General features: G+C 37.2%; 1 protein-coding gene across 7 annotated transcripts in view; it reads left to right on the top strand.

Moving 5' to 3' along the window:
* Nucleotides 1–17,547, top strand: part of ATG10 (autophagy related 10) — a 306,219-nt gene that overhangs the window by 130,058 nt on the left and 158,614 nt on the right. For all 7 annotated transcript variants that reach the window (XM_032847333.1, XM_032847317.1, XM_032847308.1 and 4 more), the window contains one exon: nucleotides 10,819–10,926. In XM_032847333.1, the coding sequence (XP_032703224.1) occupies nucleotides 10,819–10,926 (108 nt within the window). The remainder of the gene's footprint in view (nucleotides 1–10,818; nucleotides 10,927–17,547) is intronic.

The following is a 17,547-nucleotide window of genomic DNA, read 5'->3' as shown; positions in this document are numbered from 1 at the left end:
AGGTGTGTGTAAACAAATAAATGCATGCTCTCCCAGATAATGTCACCAGATTGGCACAGTAACCTTTTCTCGTTTGATAAGTGGCTACTTTTCTTCTACTCTTTTTTCTTTAGGGCCACTGTGCTTTGTTGTGCCTTGACCTGCATTTGGGAAAAGGGAGAGTAGTGAGTCTACCACTCGTCTCCAAAGTCAGGAAGGGGTGGGAGGTGAAAAGAAGGGGGACATGGGAAGTCTGAGAGTCTTGCCAGGGAAAGGGAGCCAGGACTAGTGTAAGAATACCAGGTTTTAAAACAAATGAGCACAGTACTGGGCTTCCCTGTATGTTTTTATTGAATGAAATAGAAAACTGAAAGCCCTTAAAAATTGAAATTTTAGGTGACCAAAAAAATGCCCACTTGAAAAACAAAATGAAGATACACTACAATTCTAGGAAAGAAGTATCAGCCTTGTTTTAGTTTAGCAACTAGAGGGTTAATTGAAAAAGGAGAGAAAGTAAAAACAAAAATTAACATTGTATGCAAGAACATTTTATGGTTCTTAGAATAATTTTGATTTCAGAGTAGAAGGAAAATTTTAATGAATTTTCCTAATTCAGTCTTCCTAGCAGTGTTTTTTCTTTCATGGGTTGGGTCTTTATTTTACTTTATTTGTTTTATTTAATTTTTATAAGGAAAAACAGTATATGGCCATTGTAAAACTCTGATAATACATAAATATATAAAATATAAATGAAAATATTTTCTTCCCTCTCTTCTGACTCAGTTCTGTAGTTTGTTTTCTATGTGTGTGTGTGTGTGTGTATGTGTATGTAGAATATATATGTATATATATACATGAATGCACATTTATAATGTATTTACATAAATGGGATCATTGTTTTGAAACTTACTTTTTTCACCTAACATTATATCATGGCATCTTTCTTCATGAGCATATAGAGAAATATTTCATTATTTCTGATGGTTGCATACAATCATCCATTGTATGATTGAAAGCAAGGGGGTATGTTTCTTGGAGCCTCTATTGATGAAGAATAACTCCTTAGTTATTCTCATAGTTATCCCTCTAACTTTATTTTTTTTTTAAAGATTTTATTTATTCATTTGACAGAGAGATCACAAGTAGGCAGAGCGGCAGGCAGAGAGAAAGGGAAGCAGGCTCCCCACTGAGCAGAGAGCCAAATGCAGGGCTCTATCCCAAGACCCTGAGATCATGACCCAAGCCAAAGGCAGAGGCTCAACCCACTGAGCCACCAGGTGCCCCGTCCCTTTAACTTTAAACAACGTATTTCTACTTACTGATTTCTCATTTTTGGACAATGATGATTGATTTCTGCTGTGATAGATGAGGGACTTATTGTGCTTATACTATCTCCCACATTCCTTCTTTTTCTCCTTCTGATTTTAAAATTATATTATTATTTTTATATCATCAAGATTTATAATATTTAGATTTTGTTCATTAATTATAATTCGTTCTCTGTGCTTTGTTTATGGGTTGGTTAGAAATTCAAATCTAATAAAAGTGTATAGTGAGTGTGCTCATGTAAACAAGATTGACTGCTGAACTAAGTATCATGATAGAAGACAGTGTGTAACCCTCTGACATGCTGCTGCTGTGGAGAGAATATTTCATTCAAAATCCTACAGATTCTCTTTTCGTTTCATATCATGGACAGGCTAAGAAAGCTCTTTTAACTGGGAAAAGCCAGAGAGCCTCTAGGCAAGGGCCAATGGTCACAGTGTTTTTGTATTGTTTAATTTCCAGCTAATGAACAAATGTGTTCAGTAGGCATTCACACATTAGATCACACAGGTAAAAGCAATAACTATGGGTTGTGTTGTGCACATGTTAAAGCAAGGGGGTATCAGCCTTTATTGGTTGGGACCCAGCCAGCAGATACAATTTTCTCAAAAGGACAGCCCCAACTTCCTCAGCTGGATCTGAGCTGCATCTCCATTCCTTGCCCCTAGAAAGTTTTGAAATGAGCATGGGCTATTTAATAAATGACTGTTATGTTTTATAAACTCCAAAATACTACAAGACCAGGGAAGATTAGAGATGTACAAAGCTCTTTTTCAAAGATGAAGTATGTTATATCCTCACTTTTACTTTTGCGTTTTGGTTTCTTAAGTTTTTGAAATTTTTACCTAAGTGAGTCAGTGGGTATATGTTACCCAGGGATTACTTTGACTGGATCTGGTCACTCTTGATACTGACTCTGAGGCATTAGAGTCAGCCATGGCCAAGATCTACATAAGCATTCGGAAGGTTTAACAGGGATCAGAAATTGAAACCAGAGTTAGTGAGATTGGTGGGTGTTAGCTGTGGGCATGAGGAGGGGACACACTAAATAGTTAGAATTGTGTTTTGGAGGATCTCTAAATCCTTAACAATTACTTTCCTACACTATCTGATTCTGGCTTTTTAAAAAGTAGACAGATATTAGTTTAATGTCTGATCTCCTCAGTGTAATCTTTGCTTTTCAGCAGCACTGTTTTCTTTTTTTTTTTCATCCCTAGAATTAATCGGCTATGGGCAGCTGCTGGTAGTATTGATTTGCTCTCTTACTGAGGGAAAGAATAATCACTTGAGATCTGTGTCCTAGGTTTGGCCTGTTCCTCAGGGTTCCACTGACCCTGAAGGTCTTGTTGTTTGATCAGTGTTGGCAGTGAACTAGAAACTTCCTGGTTGTCTTAATTGCTCTCCAACGGGCTTGCCAAGCCCTTCCTGCAACTGGTCAGTCTGGGCAGTTCACTTGAGTTTGAGTCCTATACGCAGTACTTTGTTGTGATGCAGAGCTGAGGCCCTTAGATAAGTGTGTGTGTGTGTGTGTGTGTGTGTGTGTGTGTGTGATTTATTTTATTTTTTTAGATAGTAGGGTTTTTCTAGAGAAGATCATTAAACCTGTATTAAATTCAACTTCAGAAGCCCTATGATTATTTGGATAGCTGGATTCCAACAGGCATAACAGCTCTCTGGGTGGGCTAGTCCATAACAACTTGTGAGAAAACAGACGCAAACTTGTTCTATTAGGAGATCCTTAGATCCCCATCCAATACTCAGTCAGCAGTACACTAGAAAACTTGGTTGTCTCTGTAGGGTTCTATATGGCTTCCAGGACATTTTCTCCCTAGAAGTTCAAAATTGGAATTTATTACAGCAGTGTGATAGCCTGGAGGCATATGTTCAAAAGGCAGTCAATGAAGTACTTGTTCAATATGAAGTGTTATTTATAGGCACAAAAGGGTTTGTGTCCTAAAAAAGTAAGTTTCCTTCCTAACACTCCCACCATCCTCACCCAAACTTTTAGAGGTCACCAATGATTCCAGTGTCTTGGGCATCCTACCAGACATATTCAGTGCACCCACAAACACATGTGATTATATTTAAATAAATGATAGCATAATATACATACATGCATACTTTTCAGCACATTTTTTCCCTTAATGATCTATCTTAGTTCTTATTCTGTATCAATTCTTATAGAACTTACTCATTTTTTATGGCTGCATAATATTCCATTATTTGACTATACTATAATTTAACTTCACTGATAGGCATTTAGGTTGTTTCCAATAGAGTGCTATTAAAGCAATACTTTTTACATATCATTGCATGAATTTTATTTCCTGCATGTGCAGCTATTTCTGTAAGATGCATTTCTGGGTAGAAGATAGGTGCATTTTTAATTCGGATAGTTATTGCCAACTTGTTCCCCAGGGAAGTTACGCTAATTTAAACTATCCTGCCCATGGCAATGTATGACAGTGCCTGTGTATTTTTTCTACATTTTTATCTACACACTGTATTTAATTGTTTTGATCTTTGCCAATCTGATAGGTAAAAAAAATGGTATCACATAGTTTTAATTACATTTTTTCTTATGGGTAATGTAATGAGTAAATAGGTTTATTTTTATATGGTTAATATTCATATGTACTTCCTCTTTAGTGAACTGTTTATATCCTTTGCTCATTTTCCTGTTGAACTGTTGTCTCTTTATTTTTTAATTTTTATTTTTTAAAGATTTTATTTATTTGAGAGAGAGAGAGATTGAGAAAGAGATAGCACATGAGTGGGGGGAGGGACAGGGGGAGAAGGAGAAGCAGACTCCCTGCCAAGCAGACTCCTTGCCGAGCAGGGAGCCTGATGAGGGGCTCAATCCCAGGATGTGGGGCTCAATCCCAGGATCCTGGGAACATGACCTGGAAGAAGATAGCCACTTAACTGTCTGAGCCACTTAGGAACCCCGTTTGTCTTTTTCTTATTGGTTCACTGGAACTACTAATACATGGGAAATGAAAACTATTTATATATTGGTAATAAAATCCGTTCTTCACATTTTGATATTTGTCTTTTAACTTTATGGTGTTAAGATTTTTTCCATGGAGTAGAAATGATCAGTATTTAGTTATGACTGTGGGGTTTTTATCTGTTTTTAAAATACCTTTAAGATACATATATGGGGGTGCCTGGGTGGCTCAGTCCTTAAGTGTCTGTCTTCGGCTCAGGTCATGATCCCAGCGTCCTGAGATCCAGCCCCGCATCGGGCTCTCTCTCTCACTCCCCCTGCTTGTGCTCCCTCTCTCACTGTGTCTCTCTCTGTCAAATAAATAAATAAAAATCTAAAAAATAAAAAAATAAATATAAATATGAAATTATGTGTGTGTGTATTCCAGTGTTTTCATCTAGCGCATTGATGGTATTGTTTTTCTCATTTAAGTCTTTATTCCTTATTTTATTGTAAGGTGAAGGTATTCTATGTAGATAACTTGAGTTTTGACTGTGAGGAGGAAGTGTTCTCTTTTTAATTAGTGGTGTCTGGGCTGCAGCACCTGGACATTTCCTGTTATTTCTCTTCTGCAGTGACAGAGTGAAGCAACCTGCTTTGTTGTGGATGGTCAGTAGGAGTTCTGATGGCTGAAGTGTAGTTGGACATGGGACAGTGACAGTGTTAGGTGGTCATAAAGACCACTTAACGAACAGTCTTGGGGGGAGGTGCCTGGGTGGCTCAGTGGGTTAAAGCCTCTGCCTTCGGCTCAGGTCATGATCCCAGGGTCCTGGGATCGAGCCCCGCATTGGGCTCTCTGCTCAGCGGGGAGCCTGCTTCCTCCTCTCTCTCTGCCTGCCTCTCTGCCCAGTTGTGATCTCTGTCTGTCAAATAAATATATAAAATCTTTGAAAACAAAACAAAAAACCAATCTCGGGAAGACAATTATCATATGATCTCCCTGATATGAGGAAGTTGAGAGGCAACATGGGGATTTTAGGGGATAGGAAAAGAATAAATGAAACAAGATGGCATCAGGAGGGACACAAACCATAAGAGACTCTTAATCTCACAAAACAAACTGAGGGTTGCGGGGGCGGGGTAGGGTAGTAGGGAGAGGGTGGTTGGGTTATGAACATTGGGGAAGGTATATGCTATGGTGAGTTCTGTGAAGTGTGTAAACCTGGCGATTCACAGATCTGTACCCCTGGGGCTAATAATACATTATATGTTAATAAAAAAATTAAAAAAAAAAAAACAGTTTCGGTACCATCAAGATGAGAATTTGGTCAAGCTGAGAGTTCGTGGAGGCCAGTTTAGCATATGGAGAGCTCCAAGCGAGCCATGGTATTCCTAGAGGTTGGGAATTGATTCGTGGCCATTACTCTTGAGGCAGCTACGGATTACTTGGTTGACCCTGTTCTCAGAATTTAAAGTGGCAGCTTCAGTGAATTAAGTAAAGTAGTTCTCAACCCTGGCTGCTGTCTACACTACAGGAAGATTCTGGTCTGAGGGGGACCCCAGCTAGGGTTGAGAACCACTGTTTAATGTAATCGGTTTGCGATGCCTTTGAATCAAGGGTTGAAGTGCTTGTTGCCTCAGTGCTTCCAAATGTGTACACGAATCATCTGGAATCCTGTTAAATACAGATTCTGATTCAGGGTGTCTGGGTAGAGCTTGAGATTCTGCCCATCAAACAAGCTCCCAGGTGATGAGGAGGCTGCTGGATCCCAGACCACACTTGAATGGCTTCAGCTTGTTTCTCAGAGAGGAAGGCGTGGGTTTACACGCCGTGAGAGTCAGTAAACATGTTTCTGCCATGATCCGGACTCTAGCAGAATTGCTTGGTAAAAAGAGCACTGGGTCAAGAGGCCTGACTTATACCTCCAGTACTTCCCCCAATTAGCTATAAGACAAGTCTTTTAAAAGTACTTCAGTTCTTCACTCTCTTATCTCTAAAATGAGATGGTTGAACCAGATAAATTCCTCCCCAAAGTTCCCTTTGTTCCTACCTCTCCTGTTCTGGTTCAAGATTTTTTCAGGAACCAGGGACCAGGTTTTTATGTGGAACTGTGCTCTGTAGTTAGGACCCTTTCTTCCCCAGGGGCTGGGGCCTAGCCCTCAACTTTGGATTAATTGGGGGAAATAACACATGTCAAAAAATTAAAGAAAACTTTTTAAAAAAAGATTTTATTTATTTGAGAGAGAGGGAAGAAGCACAAGTTGGGGGAGGGTCAGAGGGAGAGAGAGAGAGAAGCAGACTCCCCCTGAACAGGGAGCCTGATGTGGGGCTCAATCCCAGGACCTTGGGATCATGACCTGAGCCAAAGGCAGATGCTTAACTGACTGAGCCACCCAGGAACCCCCCAAAATTAAAGAAAACTTAATGTTGAATTGTAAGCTATCGCAAGTACAGGAAGAATGCAGGAAAGATAGAGTTGGGTGTCTACCAGAAAAGTCAGTTGAGATTTGAGTCAGTTATCATTTATTGAGCCAGATGGGCTGTAGTGCTAGCTCAGGGGGGCAGTTCTCATGCTTTTATGTTTGGTTGTTTCTACAAAAACAAACCTTCAACAGTGAAGAACAAAACATATTTTTCTGCCTTAAATTAAAACAGTGTAGGAGAAAAGCCTACTTTCGTGGAAGTAAATGTTTGAAAGGAAGCTAAAATGCTATAAACTGTTTTTTTTTTTCTATACTTAATTTTTCAAGGCTTATCTTGACTGTTGAAAGATTGATACCAATAAGAAAATTATCATGACCAGATAGAGGCTGAGTCAAAAACCCTTCTGCATTTCCCTATAGACACTAATAAGTAGCATCAGAAATTACCTAAAATAGAAATAAAATACCTTAAATTATAGGTAATATTAAAAATGACATATTTCTTTACTTTAATTCATTGGAAAAGAGATCAGATAATACATTTAGATTTTATAACATAGGTGCATAGGAATTTTGGACTTAACCTCTTGATGTCAAAGGAAGTGTATTTTACCTTGTAATTAGGGTTTTACTAAATTATAGTTTGCCTTAGGAAGAGGTTGTATTATCAGCGCTCATAAAATAGAATAGTTACTCTCATTTGATAAATCAGATTCAGTACAAAAGTTTAGTTCTAACTCTTCTCTGAATACTTAAGAGTTTTTTTTTTCCTGTATAGCTAGATTATTTTTAAATTGCAAACTGCTTGTACTTTTTGTCCCACAATCACCTACTATTGATGGCTTTACTATATTTGGTAAACCCTCTATATCATCAGCTATTGCTTATCTGTTATAATGAGGGTAATCATATAATACAGTAGAAACCATGTAGTTTATTCATTCAAGTCAAAGTATTTTATTGTTTAAGAGATTCTTTCTGCGGTCGTAGGAGGCTCATTTTCAACAATAGGAAAACCTCATCTAGTTTTAAACTAATAACATTTATTAGGTTAGGGTACAGCTAGCTTTAAGTGTGGTTGGTGTGAACACTGTAATCAAGAACTGGTCTGTCTGCATCTTGTGGCATTGCTTTCCTCTGCATTGGCTTCATTCTTGGGCTTCATTTGATTACGTGATGGCTGCCAACACTGCCAGGGCTTTATCTTCCTGGTCCAAATCCAGTAGAAAAGAGAATATCCTCCCCCACCCCCTAACCCAAGTCCTGAACTGTATTTCACTGGCCCTGAGTAGATTTCTTGCCCTCCTGAATCTCTGAGGCCAGTAGAACTGATGCTCCTATTGGCCGGCAGAGTCTGGTGTCCACACTGATAGGGGACAAGGGAATGATTCCTCGGAAGGAGGTGGGCTACTGTTTCAGAAGAAGAGGAAATGGATACGTGATGTAAAAAGCAAGAGCAACAACTACAATCCCTACATCTTTCTCAATTTAAGCCAATATTAAAAGTCTTTTTGTTGTCTAAAGATTGTAGTGGTGGAAGGCCCTCAGGTGTACTTTGCATTTGGATGATGCAGAACTAGAATTTAAAATGATAATTCCATCTACAAAATGTATAACTTTAAAGAAATAATTAAGGGTGTTAGTGCTGGGGTGACGAGGCGGCTCTGTTGGTCAAGCGTGGGACTCTTGGTTTCTGCTTGGGTCTTGTTCTTGGTGTTGTGAGATTGAAACTCCCATGGGCTCTGCTCTGGCACAGAGTCTGCTTGAGATTTTCTCCTTCCCTCTCTGCCCTTCCTCCTGCTCATGCCCGTGCACTCTCTCTCTCAAATTAATAAATAAAGTAAAATATTTTAAAAAGATTTTATTTATTTATTTGAGAAAAAGACAGAGAGAGAGAGCATGAGAGGGGAGAAGGTCAGAGGGAGAAGCAGACTCCCCGTGGAGCTGGAGCCTGAAGTGGGACTCGATCCCAGTACTCCGGAATCATGACCTGAGCCAAAGGTAGTCGCTTAACCAACTGAGCCACCCAGGTGCCCCTAAAGTAAAATATTTTTTAAAGGTAGTAGTATTGGCTACCTGATAGCTTACAATACAGAGAGGAAGGATATTTAAATATTTAACAATCTGTGACAGTGGCATCAATCAATCAAAATAAGTTGGGTCCAGCCAATAGATCTGGTGCTGAGCAGGACCAACCAGCAGGGTTCTTATGTGAGTGCTGATGGGATGTCAGCCCAGCTAACTGGGAGACATTGTAGAGGGGCTGCCAGATTTCTTAGAAAATATAGTTCCTCTGTTAGTTTCCTAGAGCTACCATAACAAAGTACCATGAGCTGATTGACTCAAAACAAATGTATTCTCTTCCAGTTCTGGAGGTTGGGAGCTGAAAATCAAGGTGTCTACAGGGCCAGGCTCCCTCTAAAGTCTAAAGAGAACTTTTCCTTTCCTCTTCCAGCTTCTGCTTGTTGGTGGCAGTTGTTGGCATTCTTTATCTAATAGATGCAGCGCTTCAGTCTTTGCCTCTGTCTTCCCCTGCCCTTCTCCCCTGTGTGTCTGCGTCTCTATAGCCAAATTTTCCTCTTAAAAGGGCACTATTCATATTGGATTCAATATTCAGTTGGATACCCTATTCCAGTATGACCTCATCTTCACTTTATTACATTTGCATAGACCCTGTTTCCCAAATAAGGTCACATTCACAGGTTCCAGGGGGCACATGAATTGTGAAGGGACATTATTCAACCTAGTACTATTACCTAGAATCCAATGCTTTTCCATAGTTGGCATGATACAATTTTTTAAAAAGATTTATTTATTAATTTTAGAGAAAGAGTGAGCAGAGGGGAGGGGCAGAGGGTGAGGGAGAGAGAGTCTTAAGCAGACTCCACGCAGAGCACAGAGCCTGACATAGGGCTTGATCTTGACCTGAGCTGAAACCAAGAGTCAGATGCTTAACCAACTACGCCACCCAGGCGCCCTGGCATGACACAAATTAAAAAAAAATAAATTCAATATTGAATCACTCACAAACACTGTAAAAATTTTCTTATTATGTAGTTAAAAACTGAATTTTTGAATCTTAGTAAAATTATTTAAGTGAATTATGAATGGTTTTAGTTGGAATGCTATTCTGTACTTTTGTTGCTGCATCAGATTAATCACATTTCCTTAATTATAACTATTAAATTCTGTTAAAATGTGAGTGTTAGTGTGACGGTTTGGTGGAGAATTAATAATACTCATTAATGTGTGAGTATGTTTGTGTATGAGGAGGTATTACATTTTATACATGACTTTATTGAATTCAACGAAGTTTTGCTTTTAAAAAATGGAACTGACCACTATTAGATAAACAGTGTATTTAAGAGCAAGTATAAGACAGAGGTGAGGAATACAACTGGTGAAGGGCTTGGAAATCATATCTTCTATGGAACATTTGAAAATGATGGTAATTGTTTTCAAGTCTATGAAGAATGGCTTTGTGGAAAAGAGTTTAGATTCTGGAGAGCAGAACTAAAACCAGTGAGTTAAGGTTAAAAAGAAACATTTCAGTGCAATATAAAATGGTCTTTTCTCAGTGAACTATGTAGCACATACCAAAATGGAGGTGGTAGTCATATAAGGAAGTAAAGCAAGGGTTCCTGGAAGTGCTCAGGTAGGCACTGCGTAATTATCTCCCTGTGATGTTGTGATGGAGATCTTGCCTTGAGCAAGAAATTAAAATGGAAGGTCCCTTCTAACTTCAAGATCTGTTGCAAGTCTTCTTTAAATTTCTCTTTTTATATAGGCCATGAAATCAATATTAATGTGTGAGAAAGTATTTCTGTAAGTTTAAACGCTTTTTAACAGCTGCCAACCTGAGGTTTTGCTCTATGACTTACGGGCTATGTACTGCTTGGAAGAAAAAGGTGGGGGGCTACCTAAAAGAAGGGGAAACATCATTAATAAGTGAGAAAAGTAGGGGATTAAAACTTCTGTTCAATGAATACCTACTATATGCAGGGTTTATTTGATGAGTTTCTTTATCCATAATATATCTCATATAATTTAATGTACTTAATTTTTTATTACTCGGTCTGGAACTTACAAGAAACCATAGCTCTTAATATGATGAATTCTTAAAATGGCATTTTCTTATGTATTCTTCATGTGGAACACAGGACTGTTCTGAAGGCTACATGTGCAAAACACAATTTCTAATTAAACCTGGGACACTGGTATCACATCCGGGAACATCTGCCCATGTCCAGACATGTCTTCCCGTGGAGGTAAGTGGCTTACTAAATCATATTCTCCCTTTCAGTCTTTGTGAAGTATAAATGAAACAATTTAAATCTGTTAAATATGTATTTGAAAAAAATAACTGGCATTGGATCCTGGGCCTACCCTAGGGGCAACATTGAACATCATTGGTTAGGAGATATTTTCTTCTATAATATTGAAAGCAGAAATTGTGGTAAAGTTAAGATCCGCTCTGAGTCAATACAGACTGTGGATCTGAAGACCATAGATGCCTTCCATTGCCTGTTGACTTTTCTCCAGTGAAATCCTCCCAGGACAGCACAGACCTGTCCCTCAGCTGATTAGTACGTGGCTGGAGATCTCTTTGCCTAGGCTGTCTGCATTTAACTGTTTTCTCCTATGCCCGTTAAAATATTCTGGATCTGGGTCTCATTCCTTAGGGGACTTTAACCTTGACTTGAAATTCTTGGTAAATTAAATATTAATAAGGTGCTAACGGCTTAGTGATTTTCTGGGATATTTTCAATTTTATTTTTATCAAAATGCAAATAGCCTTCTTGTATTGTTATTGTTAGTAAGGAAATTTTTAATATATCCATGGCAAAAGCAAACAATAAAGAAATATGTAAAGAGTAGAAAAAACTCCCATATGTCCTTTAACTGGAGATAGCCACTTTTAATATTTTAGTAAATATCCTTCCACACATTTTCTATCATCCAGACGCATATATATTTTTCCTTTTTTGCAATGAACAAGTCATATATCATGGAGATCTTTCCATGTCAGTAAATGTAGAATTCCATAGTTCTTTTTAAATGGCTTCATTGCATTCCATCCTATGGATATATCATAATTTTGGAGAGCCCATTCTGAAGTAAAATACTTGAATTCTAAAATAGAATTAGTAGAGATCTAATTGTTTCAACACAGTGGAAGAAAATACTAATGTTTGGAATTCTGAGCATCCTGGTAAATGGCAGAGGACACTTTTCTTGTGAAGGAAGAGCCCTTTCTTGGGACCTGTTAAATCAGTCTGATTTGGCAATCCAGCGTTAGCTCTCCCCTCCCCCCACCCATATAGGACACTGCCCTGAAGTAACTCTTGCCAGTGTAATTCAGTTTGCAAGTTATTCTTGAGGGTATTGTATTTGGTAATAAGCTGAGTGCCCCTGAGTGGGTACTCAAATCCTGATTACTGCTTCATAGTTCAAATAGCCAACATCAAATCTGAGGCCAAGCATTTTAGGAAGCTTTTCAATTCATTATATATTAACTTTAAAAATGCACATGGAAATGGTGATTTTAAAGATGAATTTCCAGTTTATGCCTGACACATTGGTAGTGATTGGAAAGCATTAAAATGTGGTGTTGACAGTGTGAGGGAACTGACACTTTTTGGTTGATGTTCTAACTTCACAGAGTATAAAGATGGCCACATACTATGAACAATTTTTTCCAATTCTAGGAATTAACTTCATAAAATAGAAGTCTTTTCAACATTTTTCATTTTAAACATTTTCTAAAAAATTTCAAACATGAAAAAGTTGCAGAAATTTTGCAGTCAACATCCTTATTGTTATCACCTAGTTTCTACCATTAACATTTGCTGTGTTTGCTTTAATATATATCTGTCCCTCTATTCATCTATCAGTACATCTTATTTTTTGATTTAATATTTTTACTTCAAAGTAGATTACAGACAAATATCCATAGAATAATTAGAAATGTACACAGATTTACCTGCAAGTATATTCGTCTCAACATTATTTTTACTAGGAAGAAATGGGAACTACTGAAATGTAAAACAATAATGGATTGGTTAATGATGGCACATCTCTATGATGGCATTTTTGATTCAGTAGGTCTGAAATAAGGCCTGAGAGTTTGCAGTTCTAACAAGTTCCCAAATTCTACTGTAGCTGCTGATCAGGGATCACATTTTGAGAACCACTGCATTGATCTATGATAGAATGCTTGGCATATTTGAGATGCTGTACAGCTGAGATGGTTAGATCATTAGTTAGATCATTAATATGATATATGACAGAGTCAATATTACAATAATCTTGGTGGGATGAAAGATGTCTCAGGTTGGGTTTGGCAGAAGCAGAGCCTGGGATGGAGTTGCCTGTTCAAGTGATTTGTTAGGGATGGGCTCTTAGAAGAAAGAGAGTGACAGAAACAGAATAAGACAAGGGATAAAAGCTAAGGAAGAATGTGGTCTCTGTTAGAAACTAACTGATCTGATCCCGTGGGAAGCTACGGAGCACAAACTACACCCAGAATTAGTTCCACTTTGTGTCATTGGGATGGGTCTTTTGTACTCTGTGACAGTTATTGGCTTGTCATTCAGTCATTGGGTAAAGTGGAGATGAAGGTAGCTTCCCAAACCAGGTGGCTCCAGTGTTATTAATTCTGCTGTGTGTTGTTGTCAGCTAACAATCAAAATAGCTAAGTGAGGATGGGTGTACTGACCTTAAGGGAGCTAAAATGGGCATCACTAGTGTCCACTACCAAAGAGTGATGTGAAACCAACAAAATGAGATATCTTCAGGGAACTATATATTTAAGTTCTGTATTTAGATGAAAGGAGGGAGACAATGCTGTTTTGGAAAGGTGTTTATTTTTCAAAGAAATATTTCATAGAAATATGCGATTATGTTAACATGTGTTTTAAATGAATGAATTAATTATAAAGTTTGGTTTTAACTGCTAATACAGTGAATGTCAATAGATAAAACTCTCTTAAACAGAAGCTCATTGGGATCTTCAGTGATTTTAAATGTGAAAACAGGTCCTGAGACCAAAAAGTTTGAGAACCATTGATGTAGAACAAGGAAATATTTCATTATTACATATGAAGAGCTCTGATAACTAGAATATATAATAAACATACAAGTAAGAGTTGAGAAATCATAATAAATAGAATATTTATCATAAGTAGAATTCATTCAGACAGAGAAACATCCCAGGGGCCATAAGTAGGCTTGCATATATTGCTATGAGGAATATTTGGGGCTCTGGAGATGTTAAGCTGGAAGTGAAGACCTGGGAAAGTTAGTTGTCTTCAGATATCTAGAAGCCTGTTCTGTGGAAGAGAGAATAATAAGCTTACTTTGATTCTGAGGACAGAACTGGTTTGTGTTTGGAAATTATTTTAGAAATTCTCAATAATGTTTAGCGTTGTCTACAGTGAAATTGGTCAACTTGCAAAGTTGTATGCTTCCTCCCCTTTCATGATGTTTAGCAACAGAGTGAGTGTAGTGAGTGGTCATCAACTGAAATGCTTGGTTGCTTAAAACACAGCCGGATGATGGGTGAGTGAAATGCGCTGATGGGAAATGCGGTGGAGAAGTGGAGAAGGCATGACTCATCCAATAGGGGCAGCAGACCTGCAGCTCCAGGTGGATTTTAAAGACGAGGCAAAGATCTGGATTTTTGTGCATTGGCTTAATTAAAACAAAACAAAACATAAACTGTGGAGGTCATGTAGACTATACTTATGGGCTGTAGGTTATCCTTAGGCCACTGCCCTATAACCTAACCTCTTTTATTATAGAAAGGAGTCCTGCACTGTAGAGAAGACTAAGCTAGGGGACCTCTGAATTCTCTTTAGACTTTAAAGCCCAAAAGTTCCATATCTCTCTGTTTCCAATTTAAAGATATTCTAATAGTTGTTTCAGTTTTGTTTTTTTTTTTTTTTAATTTTGGCCATGTATAATGTGGGAAACTTGTCCTTCCTTGTTCTAACCAGAATCAGCATTCTTGATTGTAGAAAGATAGCTGGTTTCATAATTTCTTAGGAAATAAGAGTATCTACAATGGTATGTAGATAATCACAGGATTTTAAAAATTTATTTGTTTATTTATAGTTATTAATTCTTAAAAGATTTTATTTATTCACTTGAGAGAGAGAGAGAGAGAGCACAAGCAGGGTGAGGAGAGGGAGAAACAGGCTCCTGCTGAGCAGGGAGCCCAACACAGGGCTCTGTCCCAGGACCCTGGGATCATGACCTGAGCCACCAAGTGACCCTGATGACTGGATTTAAAAAAAAAATTTTTTTTAAAGATTTTATTTACTTATTTGACAGACAAAGATCACAAGTAGGCAGAGAGCCCAATGCGGGACTCGATTCCAGGACCCTGGGATCATGACCTGAGCCAAAGGCAGAGGCTTTAACCCACTGAGCCACCCAGGCGCCCCTGACTGGATTTTTAAAAGCAAAGCAACATATAATGGAATATATAAGTGAAGTAGTTTGTGAGAATCATAATCATTACCTTCTTTGCATTTTTAACATGCAATTCAAAATGATGATTAAAAGAATAAGATGGTATTCAGAAATCTAAATTTACTAGGGTGTTCTTTAGTACTGGTTTGGGAGAACAGGAATTCTTATAGTTTAATCATATTAGATAACATTTATTGAGAGTAGTTAATATGATTTGCTTGTGACATTTCTGAGTTTGTGAAATAAAAACCAAGACTCTGGCAGTTTTTGAACAAGATATTTTATCAGTGACTGAAAGAAATCCATTCCCTCAATTTAAAATCTTGATATTTTCACCAGGACCCACAACTCTGGTCCTTGAAATATCTTATGTAACACTTATTTCTGTAAGTGGATATTGGTGTTAATATTTCACTTTATCACCATATGATTTTTTGGATTTACCTAAATATTTTTCTTAGATAAATTAAGATTTGATCATTTATTTAACAATGTTAAAAAACATTTAATAATTGGTCTGCTTTAACAAATAAGAGTTTATTGTGAAAGTCTTTATTGAAATCTTACTTATGTAAATTAAGTAATAATTTAAGAATGAAAGTAGGAACACAGCTGTATATGTCAATTAGACAGATATTTGATGAAAATTTGTCATTATAAACCTTTAAAATACATATGTATATTATTGCAAAATAACTGCTAAGCTTTAAAAATATTTTGTAGGATTCTAGGTTAACTCCAATTTGGCTCATTGGCTAATAAAGACTTCAGTAACCAGTGCGGAGAAACAAGGTGATAGTTTTCTATCATGTATAGCATTAAACCACTCTTAATAAAAGGAAACAGTGAGATGGATATTCAAAATGGGCATTGACTATTAATAATCAATAGTAAAAATGATTGGTGAAGGCTCAAAGTGGAAAATATCTGAGAAATTCTTTTTCTTTTTTTTTAAAGATTTTTATTTATTTATTTGACAGAGATCACAAGCAGGCAGAGAGGCGGGCAGAGAGAGAGGAAGGGAAGCAGACTCCCCGCTGAGCAGAGAGCCCGACACGGGGCTCTATCCCTGGACCCTGAGATCATGACCTGAGCCGAAGGCAGAGGCTTTAACACACTGAGCCACCCAGGCGCCCCTATCTGAGAAATTCTTACTGATAGAACTAGTTTTCTGGCTGACATTGCTTTGCATGTTTTCATTTTATCTCTGACTTCTTCATTTATGAAAATCTGAATCATTTTCATAGAATGGAGATGCCCAGACTTTGGCCTTTATTTAATTCATTTCAGGCACCTATATATATTTATTTTAAGTTGGTCAATTATTTTTTATATTATTGCAGTTTGGATTCTTCTGTCTAAAGTTAGATTGCTAAAGTTCCATTTCTTCCTCTTGAAGAGGTATTAGAGATGGGTGTGGAGCATATTTTATTTATTCATTTACTATCTTCATTACTTTAGAGCCTCAGGTTGCACCTTCATTACATTTTTTAAAACTATGAAAATGATAGAGTCATAAAAATAGCAATAGTATGCTACTGGAAAAAGGATTTTTGTCCTAGGGCCTCAGAGTTCACTAACTGGGACTTTCCTTAGTCCAGGGCAGGTAGAATATTATAGAGAGCCCTCAACAAAAACAACCTATCATAAATTCCATGAAGCATAAAGCTGAGAATCAGTAACTGGAGATGATCTCAATCGCCAAAAGAACATATTCAAGAGAATGATGCTCTTCTGAGGTAACCAGGTCTTCAAATATACTCATTTGCCCTAAGGATTTTATTAAGTGGCTTCTAGGATGAGTTCTATTTTGTATGTCCAAAATAGATTCCTATGTCAAAATATCGTGGTGTTTTTTTTTTTTTTTTTTAATAATGGAATAAATGACAAGCCACAGTTCTCAGTGTTTACAGTTTTTCTGTAAAGCAACTGCTATTTTTGGACTAAAGTATAAACATGTTGGTAAATGTAAATGAGTAATAAGCATGATTTCCCCCAATATTTGAAAATGTAATTATTAAAGTAATGTTAAAATGCCAGAAAATCTTTTATATTTAATGTGTGTAGACACAGATGGAAGCATGTATAGTAGTCACTCAGTGTTTATTTATTGATATGATTAATCTAATGTTGATAGGTAAATGAGTTTTAAAAGAAAATAACTATTAACATAGCAGACCCAATCCCACTTGTGTGTTTTTCTTCAGATATTTTGAAAAAGTTAAAAGACAAAGCAAATCTTGATTTTATTTAATTTAGAGTGTAAATATATGCCATAGAGTGATGTGCTATTTGACAGTGGTGAGTATAGGACATTCTCAAAACCAATCAGGACTGATTAGGATTTACAACTCTAATTGTAATTAGGATTACTAATTGTAATGTGGATTATTATACTAGAGGTAGTATTTTTA

Source organism: Lontra canadensis, unplaced genomic scaffold (assembly GCF_010015895.1).
Source record: "Lontra canadensis isolate GAN:19392208 unplaced genomic scaffold, GSC_riverotter_1.0 scaffold4, whole genome shotgun sequence".
Classification (NCBI taxonomy): domain Eukaryota; kingdom Metazoa; phylum Chordata; class Mammalia; order Carnivora; family Mustelidae; genus Lontra; species Lontra canadensis.
This window is presented reverse-complemented; position numbering and strand designations above follow the sequence as displayed.